Source organism: Sesamum indicum, linkage group LG9 (assembly GCF_026168435.1).
Source record: "Sesamum indicum cultivar Baizhima isolate 11 linkage group LG9, ASM2616843v1, whole genome shotgun sequence".
Taxonomy (NCBI): Eukaryota; Viridiplantae; Streptophyta; class Magnoliopsida; order Lamiales; family Pedaliaceae; genus Sesamum; species Sesamum indicum.
In genome coordinates this window covers 26,128,403-26,140,621 of record NC_142665.1, presented here as the reverse complement: position 1 = coordinate 26,140,621, position 12,219 = coordinate 26,128,403, and the positions used below count along the sequence as shown (strand labels likewise).

The window sequence follows — 12,219 nt, the reverse complement described above, 5'->3', positions numbered from 1 at the left end:
ATTTTTAACTATTTTAAAACACAAAATTAAAAAAAAAAAAAAAAAGAAAAAAGAATCGCGGATTAGTAGTCAAACACGTGGAAATCCATGGTTTCGCGCCTAACTTTGCTGCTTGCATTGGGGTAGGGGTTTCCTATCCACACACACAATTCCATCATCATCATCATGATCATGAATCACAAGTTGAGTGATGCAACGTTGACTTGCTACCTCTGTTTGTACTCAACTCAAGTCTTCCTTGGAATCTCACACACTAACTTAAGTACTCAACCATACCCATTACCCCCCATTTCTTGATTATGCATCTCCCAAGAATCTCCCACATCCTATTCATTTATATACTACGTCAAATGAAATTGAGACAATTGGGATTCATTCATCTCATCAATCAATCTTTCAACTTGTTCCTTTCATATTTGTAGCTTCAAACTAAATTAAGGTTTACGAGTTGAGTGGGACTACTTAATTAATTGTCTCTTGCATCCTTCTTTGAATTTCCATCCCTCTGCTATTATTCCTTTTATTATTTAAGTTTTTCTAATTACGTAAGTTGCACTTAGTCAGACTGTGTTGTCGAAGAAAAGTCCCACATCCAGTTTAGTGATCGTGCATCTTTTTAGATTCATACAAAGCAAGAATAAACAATATCTCAAACAACAGAACGACGTCAATCACATTAAGACGCCATATATTCTGTCTTTAGAAAAAGATGGTAACGACATGCCATATATTTTGTCTTTAGAAAAAGATGGTAACGACATGCAATGTGAAGAGTAAAAAAATCATGGAAAGATAAAATTGAAAAGAAAAAAAAAAATATTATTGGGAGAGTTTGTTTGGTTTGACATGAGAAAAGGTACAAAGTGCCGGAAAGGAGGTGGAAAATTCGGAGCAGTTGCTTATTATAATGTACAAAGAAGACTAAGGAAGTCAACATATATCAAATGGTGTTGGCGCAGCATTTACTTTCACAACTAATAATGCTTGTCGACACCTAACTGTGCTGATATCTTGACTTTTCCTCTTTCCAAATACCTCATACTTTCCATCATTTTTCAGGAATTATAAAATGAATACTTATATAATATATGATACAGTTTTCGTCCTGATTCATTTTTAAATATATTAAATGATATACAGTTTTCGTCCTGATTCATTTTTAAATATATTAAATGATATAATGAATCACATCAAATAAAAGAGATACAGGGTAAACTGATTCAGCTTTATCCAATAGAATGTTGGAAAGTATACTCTAACATGGTTGGGGTGACGGCGACCCATTTTAAGTCTTTATTCAAAAAGAGAACCCTAGAAATTGATGGTTTTGGAAATTTCTACACTAAAATCTTTGAAATTGGTGCTAAAATTTCCAAAGAGTGAGGTCAGGAGGATGGGACTTTTACCAAGTCAAAACGCTAATGTCATTGTTATGTTACACGGATGTAATAAATATTCGAATCCAAATCAATAATAGTTAAACATTCTCATCCTTTATTTATTTATTTTTTTTTGTTTATGATAATTATAGAGCAAAATGTTGACATCTTTCATCTCTTATTTTCGAATGATATCATGCTGCTGCTATCCCTAATGGACATGGAAGAATTCGAATATCCAGCAACAGTCTAATTTTGGGCCGCAGCTGAGCCCAATTACGAAACACTTACAAGATCCGTCTGCCGTGTGACACAAAACCTAATTAGATAGAATGTTGGATTGAATAAATTAATAATTTTTATGTTTACTCATTACTATCACACGCCGAAAATAGGACAAGTTATGAGGGACTATTAGACCGTAGTTTCTTGTAGTATGATGTCTTTAAGGCTCAATCCACCCTTTATCGGCCCTTGTAAACGGCCCCTAACATTGCAGTCCATTTATGATGAGAGTTTTTAGCGTGACGGAAATGAAAAAGGTTAGAAATTGAATTATTAAAACATTGATGAAAAGAGGGCGGACACAAAGTTGTCATTGTCTTTGGGGAACACTTCCCATCACCTGCTGTAATAAAGATTCCTACAACTAAAGCAACCCTTCAATTTCATGCCAATCATAATTACCAAAGGCAAGAAATAGATAGCACACCCGCCCCAGCTCATTGCAGTGAAAAATCAATAACCAGACATAAAGACTAAAGCCATCCCATTTACACAGTCATGCAAGTCTTTAATAGTTTGTTCCTCCAGTGCGTGATGGTATGAGATGCCAAACCGTTTGATAGCCCAGCATTATATCAAGAAAACGATTCTACTGCAGGGCAGCATATATTGCGCAAAATGTCATCAAAGGAAAATGTAAGCAACAGATATGATAGGCACCTAGTGGAGGTCATGGATCCAAACTTTGTACAAAAACTATTTTAACACCTCTACCTCGTGGACCCCTTACTCATGCCGCTGATAGAACAGAACGTTCGTAAATATCGTACGGTTGTGGGTCGCCGGTAGGAGCCTCTAGATGTTGGCTTGAACCACCGAAGCAGAGGTACTGGTGCACTAACATCTTGTTCACCAAACTAGGCCTGTGGAGGGAATTTCTTGCACCATCATCGTTTATGGTATACGAGCAGGAAGGCTTTGCAGTGTCATTCTCAATCTGACCTCCTTTTGGTGTATCCACGGAACTTTGTGAAGACAATGACAATTTAGAGAAGGAACTAGAACGTGATCGATGAGGAACTGTAAAATTTGGGACTGCCTGCATAACACCGTGCATCACCCCTGAAGCTAGTTTCTTTTTTGCAGTTGGACTTGGTAGGTTGCTCCTCACAGAAAGTGCTCGTTTGTTGTTAGGAAGAGACGAGGGCTTTGAAAATCTCTGACGTAGGGGGACTGGAACACCTTCCGAAGCGCTTGCAGAGGTCCGGTCTTCCAGTTTCTTGAGCCTATCTGAAGCTCGGGTTTTCATCTTGGGCCAGTGGAGGAGCCGTTTCAGCCGTTGTGCTGCGTAATTTACTGAACCGAGCTTAGTACTTTTTCTGGGACTATGGCTCTCCACATTTGAGCCGTGGTGACTCAAATCAGGTGAATAAGTAGTGCTCGGGCCTAAGCTACGACTGCCATCTGATGCATTCTCCAAGCCCGTGTACAAGAATATTTCAACATCGCTTATTCTGAAGGACGTTCCTGGACTGCTTCCTATACTCTGCCTCTTTATGTGGGATGCAATAACTTTTCTTGCTGAATAGTCCTGAGAACTGAAAATCCCACCGGCAGATATCAGTTGTCTGGTTAGTAGCTCTGATGAAGCAGAATGTGGCCGTTGCCTGAGAATATCGAGAGGAGTCATGCCATCCACATCACGGATGTTCACATTGATGCAACCAACGGTCATAAGTAGGTCAACAAGATCAGAATGAATATTTCCCATGATAGCCAAATGAAGAGCTGTTCTGCCATCATTATTCTTGGCATTGATGATTTCTTCAACATTGAAGAGCTTCCCGCATAGCAAATGCTTCAAGAGATCGATTTGGCGGTCCAATCTCCGGAAACCAGGAGTCTGAAAACCAGTAACAACAGAATGCAGGAATGTCTCTCCTGCATTATTTCTGGCATTGATTGAAGAAGGCGATGCAAGAATTAAAGCTTTGACAACAGCTAAATGCCCCCTGTGGGCAGCCACATGCAACGCTGTATTGCCTTGATTGTCGCTGGAGTTGATAATCTCAGCAGACGATACAAGATCTTTGACTACCTGCAGAGTGTTTAAGAGCAGAATGATTATGAAGGACAAAAACACAGTTATCAAATAAAACCGGAAGCAGAGAAAGCAAAGGTGAGTTTCATGGTGCCCTCGCAAAAATGAGGCGCTGCGTCAGGCCCCTGTCCAGCTAACACTCGTAAGCATCAAAACATTAACTTCAAGACACTAAAATGCAGCTGATAAGCGAGTGAAAGAAGCATATTTTCCAAGGAACCTCTAAACTTCTGAAATTGGTGCAACATAATAATCAATGCATTTGACAATCTGTTGGACACACCACCATTCAAGAATGGAGAGCAACCACCTCTGACCTTTGCCCCAGAAGAGAAAGATGACTAAGATAAATTCTATTAATTCTACCTAGCCTTATCTTGGCATAAGCTAATATTAGAGAGTTCTCTTTTTCCCTCATAAACCATACAGATGGTCAAGCATGGAGAGCAAAAATCTATATATTTGTAATTTGCAAAAACAAAGAATTCTAATACAACAAGAGACTGAAACTAGGTTTCTCACCTCGACCTGACCCCGGGCTGCCGCCGCATGTAAGATTGTTGCTCCCTGAATATCTCTATAAGCCAAGGCATCATCGGAGCAATCACCAAGAAGGTCCTTCACCAGCTTGAGATTACCTCCTCTCGCAGCTGCATGCAGAGCTCTATTCATTATCTCCAACTTATAAGCAGACGGGATCTCCCCAATTGTTTCCTCCACCCCTGTCCCGCCACCCGTCGGAAACCTCGGCGAGGCGGCAAAATCAAGCACCACCCTGAAAACCTCAGAGTTCTTGCTCCTGGCGGCAGCGTACAAGATATCAGTCACGCCATACTCTCCCTCTCCAAAGACCAAAAGAGGGTCTCTCTCCAGCAATTCTTGAACAAAACTCAAGTCCCCAGCGGAGGCAGCGGTGTACAGAAGCCATCCCCCATAACCACCCCCGATGAGGGAGTTTTTACCTTTCTTGTTTTCACACTCGGAAAGCAGCTTTCTTGCCACCTCGGAGCGGCACTTGGCAACATCATGAAACTGTTCTTCGTCGTCCCAGACAGTTTCCAGGCGGCGGATTCTACGAAGAGATGTGAGTTTGATGAGGTGGTTGCCGTCGAGGCGGAGGAGTTCCCGGACTAAATCGTAATGTCCGTTGGCGGCTGCCCAATCAATCGGTGAAGCATACCACCATTGATCTCCAGTGCTTTCCCACCTCAGAGGGAAGTATGTTGGGGGAGTCATCTCAGAGAAAATTTTGCGCGAGAGGAAAATAGAATTTCAGCCCCAAAGAACACAACCCTTTTTTGGCTGTGCAAAAACTTCAGCAAAATCCAGATAACAATAATCAGATTCCTCGGTCAAAGCCAAAAACCTACAGAAAAATGTGATTTCGGCAATAAAAATTGCAGCCTTTTTTGTTTTCTTGAACACAATCTGTGTAAAAACCAAACCCCCAGAATATGACAATCAGATTCCCTTTATTCAAAGATAAAAGAGAATACTTTGGTACCAAGCTTTTCAATGAGAAAATTGAAAAGAATGGGGAAAAAGGAATACAAAACTCAGAAGCTCATTCTTGTATGGGCAAATTATACATCGTAAAAGGTGGTTTAGTAGCCAAAATGCGTATCTCCAAGCAATAAAAGAGAATAAAGGGTAGACCCTACAAACTTTTAACAAAGAGTTTACCAGAAAGAGAGACTAGAAATGCAAAAACTGGACCTGCAGACAGAGAGAGAGAGAGAGAGAGAGAGAGAGAGAGAGAAGGGGTAAAGCAAAAAGAGAAAAGGGGAAAACATTTGTCATTAGGAGGAATAATTACAACAGGTAAAAGCTTCAAATAGTACTCTAAAATATAGTTGCATACAGTAGAACAAGCTGGAGTAACAATTATTAGAATTCTGAAAAAGCAGGAGAGGAATTAGAGAACAAAAACATGCCACAATGAGTATTGTTTATTACAAATGATGTCAGTGAACAGCTAAACCATAATTAACAATATCAAACAAGGGATATCAGATTCGTAAAGGAAGAAAAGCCCATCATTTTTCTCAACCCATAAAAGGAAATTGAATTGTCCCAAAGAAAATATGAAATTAAACTTTTTAGGCCTGTTTACCTTAAAGTATTAGTCTGGATAAGCAGATTAATATAAACTAATATTATGTATACTTTGTTATATAAGAGTTTGGTACTAAATACTGTTTTATTTGTATAATTAATACCACCTTGATAATGGTAAAAGTTTTAGTCCATGATCAGCCAATTTTTGCTGGATGATTTTACCCTTGGTAATAAAGTCAAAAAGTAGAGTTGGTGGGCATTCATCTCTCTCCTCACTTTCTTACATCTTGGGAGTGAGACTTTTCCTCCATTTTTGCTCACCCGAAGCTCGTCTCTGAGGTAAGTTGTTTTTGGTTTGCTTTTGCAGAAGCTCAAACGTGGGACTTATGGAGCTATTTTTTCTGTGTTTTGGCTCATATCTTCCTAGCAAAATTTCGATACTTGAGCTGACTTTTTTTTTACTTTTTCTATTGTCGGTTTGTGGCGGTTTTCTGGTAATATAAGCTTGTGGGAAAAATTACCTGTCTTCAAATGCTCGTGGCTGAAGAATCGTAGCTGCCTGTCTTCCAAAATTGTGAAGGACCCACCAAGTAACAGTGATGGTGCAATTTTTAGGGCTTGTACATGAATTTGGTTGTGGCTTTAAATTAACAGAAGGGGTATAATGTCTTTATGCTACCAAAATAATGATAATACTAAACACTTGATTAAATTATTTAATACAATTGTCAAAGTAAAGAGAAGGGATAGAGTGATGAGAAAATAGAATATGTTGATGCAGAGAAAAGAAATGTGTGTTGATCCTGTGTCGGCAAATTTTCATAAACGTATGGTCCACGGGCAAAATGCTGAATAAAAACTTGACTTCTTTCTTCCTCTCATTAAAGTATTAACCCACCACCCCACAATGAAGTAATCCGTGTGGGTGGAAAAGATGGCGGCTTTGGAATTTGGTACAAGTTTTGGGCAGTGAGGACGGATTCAGACCTCTTCTCCTATGCTTAAAAAGTAGGCACAATTTATATTAAGAAATTGTAAGCAAGAAGATGTGTACATAATAGAGTATGTAATATGTGTGAAGATGTGATTAATGGAAAAATAATGAATAATGGGTGTCCACTTCATCCAAAAAGATACTTTGGACCTAATCAAATTGTAATAAGGCGGTGGGATGTCTAAACAGGCAACCGCCCCCACCTAATATATCTGAATCCTTTTAACCATCATAGATTTGGATCCTCTGTTCTCAAGGACATGTCATGTTCACCTCAAGCCTGTCCATTCATTGCTTTTTTTAAGTGAGAGACGTTTACCAAACAATCCTTGAGAATGAACTCCAAGTCTTTGCTTCTACTTTTTGTGTTTGCTCTCCTTCCACACCCTTAGTACTGCTTCAGAGATGACATGTATGTAAAGATGACATAATGCATTTTATTCAGAGAAAGATTGTACGCAGTGAAGTAATGCAATTAGATTTGAAAAGATAAATATCACTTTTGGTTCCTCAATTATATCACTTATTCAAATGATAATAAAAAATGATAGAATCAGAGACAAAAAAAAAAAAGAGGGAAATTGAAATAGAAAAATGAAATAAATTTGAATGTGGGTAAGTAGTAAGATAGGAGAGAATGAAAGAGAAGGGCATGTGAAGAAGCAGCTTTATGTTTGCAAGTGGAGAGATAAAGCGATGATAGAAGGGGATGGGTGGAGGCATGGGCATGCCCTGCTTGCTTTAATCAATGTAACAATAATGCACGCCCCTACTAATCTCAAAACTCCTTCCAATCCATCACCATACCCTTTTTTATTATTATTATTATATATATATATATACATATATATGCTTCTCTCTCTCTCTCTCTCTTCTCAGTTCATTCCGCAGGTATAGAATAGAAGGACAGATACAGCGAAGAAGATCTCAACTATCACTATCAATGCATCAAACTACTTTATCCATTTCTACAAAAACATGATCATCTTCCTTTTACTGCCACACAACATTCACATAATCAATACATTTCATTTAACATAATTATAAGGGTTAAATATACTTTTTATTCCTGAATTATGCATTTTCTCTCATTTGCACCTCTTAAGTATCAAAGGTAACAAAAATATTTCTAATAAAATAATTGGAAATTGATAAGACAAATATGCACTTCTCACTTACCCCTATACCTTTTTATTTTACTTCCCCACAACTATTTTTAGTGATTTAAAATTTTACTCATATTTTATTTTAACAATAATATTTCTACAAAAAAAGAAAGAAAGCAAGCAAACAACAAAGAACCAACTTAAGGATATTGTTGACATAATTACAAAACTAGTGTTGCAGTATCATAACTACCATTAAGATATAGTATAGTATAGTTAACACATGTTAAGGAAATTCATTATAATTTATCCTAAATTTAAATTCGGAAATTTACATACTAGCCCAAATGGGCCCATATAGAAACTAGGCCCAGAAGTGGGTTGCGGGCTGGACCAAAATGGGCCCATGGAAAAACAATACATTTATACTTCATTATTTTCATAATTATTTTTATTTTTATTTTTTTCTGATGCATTTTCCCCCTCCAACATTATATTCTTCTATAAACAATTTTATGTATCCAAAATTTAGAATTACTTTATTTTGCATGTGCTTAAAAGTATTTTTTTTATTTATAAAAGTTTTGAATAATAAAAATTATATAAAACAATTTTAAAAAATTAAACACAAGTATAGAAATAGAATGTGCTCCAAATTATTAATTATCTGTATAAAAAATCACAATAGTGAATAAAAAAGAGCAATCAGAAAATTTTTAACTTTAATAGAATTGAGCTAATTATATATTTATTGTATAATTAATATATAATTAAAAAAAAATCAACTACATAATAAAAGTGTGATGCTTTTTTCATAATTAATTTTGTTTAGCATAATTTAATTTAGATAAGAATTTTTGGAAGGCTGTGAGAGTAATTATGGGGAAAATCACATCATCCGATCATCCAACGGCTATAGTTGGAGGGGTGCAATGAGGCATGCACTATTCTATCCCCCCAGTTATCTCACTCTCTAACTGTCATCCTCCATTTCCAAACCTCCCTCCAAAATCAGAACCGATATCCAAACCCCAGTCATGAAGAGTGCTCACGACGTACTCCTTGAAATACGTGTCCAGAGAGGCAGACGCGTCGCGCAACGTCTCGGCTGCTACCTTGCCGTCGCCGCCGCTTCCTACCTTCTCAACAAGATGCTCTACACCGTCCACGGCGGCCAACGCGCTGTCCTCTTAGACCGTTTCCGCGGCGTCCTCGATTACACAGTCGGTGAAGGCAGCCACTGTTTGATCCCGTGGGTTCAGAAACCGTTCATCTTTGACGTTCGCACGCGCCCCCACACTTTCTCCGCTGTCTCAGGTAGTTAACACAAATCTCCGCTGTTTATCGTAGTGTTTCGTTTTTCCTGTCGCTGTTGGAGTCTCTCGAGGTCTTTTGTTAGATCGCTGAATCATGCGTGTTTGGTAGGATTTTGTAGTGTGATGAAAAACAAAATTGGAAAAAAAGGTCAGGATGAATTTCATTGTTACATGAACACAACACGAAATGCATCCTTTTAACAATTCACCATCTGACAAAATGATTACGAATCTTTCATGCCTTATTCTCGAATGAAATTGAGTTAAATAGCATGTCTTGCGTACTCTTTACCTTCGTCTTGTGGATGATTAATGTACTTGTGTCTCTTTAGATGATGTGATATATTTGTGATATTTCTGCTGACAAATGCAGTTTTCAAATGATTAATGAATTTTTCACCAGAGATTCATAACATTTTACCTTCTTGCAATTTTTTATTAAATTTTATTTTTTTTACTGAGTTTTGTGACTAAAACTTTTGCACACAGATATTTTGCATACATGTTATATTTAGATACTTCTCTTTCAAGGTATGCATGGCTTCAGCATAATCTTTTTAATGACAGGGACAAAAGACCTTCAGATTGTGAATCTCACTTTGCGTGTGCTATCTCACCCCCAGGTCGATCACCTTCCCCATATTTTCAAGACCCTCGGGCAGGAATACGATGACAAAGTCCTTCCCTCCATCAGCAATGAGATTCTCAAGGCTGTCATAGCGCAATTTAATGCTGATCAATTGCTTACAGAACGTTCTCGTGTTTCTGACATTATGCGACAGAGTTTAATTCATAGGGCAAAGGAATTCAATATCCTAGTAGACGACGTGGCAATCACTCATTTATCATATGGTGCAGAGTTCTCAAAGGCTGTAGAGCAGAAACAGGTGGCACAGCAAGAGGTAGAGCGGTCTAAATTCATAGTGGCAAAGTCAGAGCAGGAACAAAAGGCGGCTATCATTAGAGCTGAAGGAGAGAGTGAATGTGCGAAGCTGATATCTGATGCTACTGCTGTTGCAGGAATGGGGTTGATTCAGCTGAGGAAGATCGAGGCAGCAAAGGAAAACGCGACGACCCTAAGCAGGAACAGCAATGTGATGTATGTGCCCAGGAAGAACATCCTTTTTGGTGTGGCTGCCGGGCGCTGATCACACATCTGCTGATCAAGCTACTTGCAATGGTAACACAAGCTTTTATTTTTTCACTAGGAAACATGTTATAACTGTAAGAATAGCTGGCACGTAGGAATGGATAATGAAGCCTAATTTACTGGTACTTGGGTGTTGGAAGATTGTGATTTCTTGTCAAAATAAATAACGTTATCAATTCTCTTCATCCCAGGGGACAAAACCGACATGTTCCAAGTATGAAATTCTAATGTGATATTGTCTTACGCTACTTCAATGATTAAATATCTTAACTAGAATTAATATGCAGTCACATTATGCTACAAAAATTCATATACTCTTCATCAACATATGGATTGTAGTCAAGATGTGGTGGATATGAAGGGACATGCCTAGCTCCATCATAGTAGTAGTTGGTGTGGTAAGAATATTCTGGCAGAGCATTCCTCCCTGGATAACGGTGGTGCATCTCGTGCCACATGCCTTCAGGCAACGATCTTCGTTGGCCATAGTTGTAATTGTTTGAGCCATAATCATAATCATATGGACCTCTATTTATCATTCTTGGATGACTGAGGTTCGCCCATATCAGCTCTGCATGTACCCCGCACCTTGCTAAAGCTTTAATACAATAGTTAGGATCAACTTGGCCTGCAATCTTGGCTGTTTTTGCTTCTGCATCAATTGTGACGTCATAGACACCTGGCAATAAATTTTGCATGAAAGTTGAAGTGTTCATCAATATGCGATATATTCATTTCACCTCAACTGATCAAAAGTTTTAACTATTCAAAATGGGAAGAGAATACTAAATAGGAACAATTACCATCAAGAGAACTCAGTACTTCCATTGTGTGCCTCTTACATGCCTCACAACGGGAGTGCACTTTCAGAACACAACACTGCAATAACATAGTTCATAGGAAAAAGATATATTATGACTACGTATCTATTCATATGTCTGACCCATTGATGAGAAGGTGACAATGATACAGCACATAGTATGTATGTAAAGAGGACTTCTAGTTACCAAATTCGCGTGATGATAATCCATTGATGGGATAAAGTCTTTGTGGAAACTGCAACTTCGTCGGTTGATTTAATTGAAAAGGATTAATTTGTGAGAATATATCATGGAAGAACCGTATGTAATAATCTATAGATAAAATCAGAGAGAAAAGATTAGGTACCTTGCGAGAATCAGTGAAAGAGAATGAAGGGAGGCCGTCCTAAGGTGACCGACGGAGAAAGTTGAAGTTTATGTATATGCACGCCATAAGATTGGAACAGAATCAAGAAAAGATTATAAACGTTAAATCGGGGAGAAAATTACGTATTATTCCTTTAATATTAGGATTGGGGGCATGCGATATATAGGAACTTTCTTCTTATTTCTGCTGAAACAATTAATGGGTGTATGAGCAGTTTCCAATGTTCAGCTTAATTCATACATTTGCTTATTTTTTACTGTTCAAGAATTATTATTATAATTAAGGGAATTAGCCTAAAATCAATATTCGTACAAACACGCACATCTCCTCTTCCTAATGGTTTGGATACTTTATAAGCCGATAATTCCTTTGTCTTCAAGTTATTTACTCCTTTTATTTTATTTTTTATTGGTCGAGCATATGACAAATAAAAATAATTAATTACATTACAAGCATAATACATTTGTTATATGATTAATTCTATTTAAGCAAACCTAATTCAAATAATAATTTTCCAAGTATATGTTTGTCTCAACAGAATAAATTGATCAAGGTTTCCACTAATGGTCTCCAAGAAACTCGTTTCCTTGTATGTAGTTTGTGATTTCACAGAGGTGTTTCTTGGCGTTTAATGTTTCAAGTCCTGCTACTGACTTCTATTTTTGTCATCCTTCCGTCATTGGACATGAAACAAGAAAACGC

General features: G+C 37.7%; 3 protein-coding genes across 4 annotated transcripts; 1 reads left to right on the top strand and 2 right to left on the bottom strand.

Moving 5' to 3' along the window:
* Nucleotides 1-1,913: 1,913 nt before the first annotated feature.
* On the bottom strand, nucleotides 1,914-5,545 carry LOC105177392 (Ankyrin repeat family protein). The gene is made up of 2 exons (XM_011100528.3): nucleotides 4,228-5,545; nucleotides 1,914-3,702 (listed from the first exon to the last, which is right to left on the bottom strand). Exons 1-2 carry the CDS (start codon nucleotides 4,939-4,941, stop codon nucleotides 2,395-2,397), a joined length of 2,022 nt encoding a protein of 673 aa, XP_011098830.1. The 5' UTR covers nucleotides 4,942-5,545; the 3' UTR covers nucleotides 1,914-2,394.
* Nucleotides 5,546-8,761: 3,216 nt separating this feature from the next.
* Nucleotides 8,762-10,540, top strand: LOC105177391 (prohibitin-3, mitochondrial). Of its 2 annotated transcripts, XM_088885214.1 has the most exons (3): nucleotides 8,762-9,180; nucleotides 9,747-10,081; nucleotides 10,200-10,338. In XM_088885214.1, exons 1-3 carry the CDS (start codon nucleotides 8,901-8,903, stop codon nucleotides 10,209-10,211), a joined length of 627 nt encoding a protein of 208 aa, XP_088741340.1. In that variant the 5' UTR covers nucleotides 8,762-8,900; the 3' UTR covers nucleotides 10,212-10,338. The 2 variants fall into 2 exon arrangements, with proteins under 2 accessions (XP_088741340.1, XP_011098829.2); XM_011100527.3 differs by having other exon boundaries at nucleotides 8,772-9,180; nucleotides 9,747-10,540.
* A 63-nt stretch (nucleotides 10,541-10,603) lies between these two features.
* LOC105177508 (uncharacterized) lies at nucleotides 10,604-12,096 on the bottom strand. Its single transcript, XM_088885215.1, has 4 exons — nucleotides 11,497-12,096; nucleotides 11,337-11,385; nucleotides 11,133-11,208; nucleotides 10,604-11,008 (listed from the first exon to the last, which is right to left on the bottom strand). The coding sequence occupies exons 2-4, from the start codon at nucleotides 11,358-11,360 to the stop codon at nucleotides 10,617-10,619; spliced, it is 492 nt and encodes a 163-aa protein (XP_088741341.1). The 5' UTR covers nucleotides 11,361-11,385; nucleotides 11,497-12,096; the 3' UTR covers nucleotides 10,604-10,616.
* Between the last annotated feature and the right edge of the window lie 123 nt (nucleotides 12,097-12,219).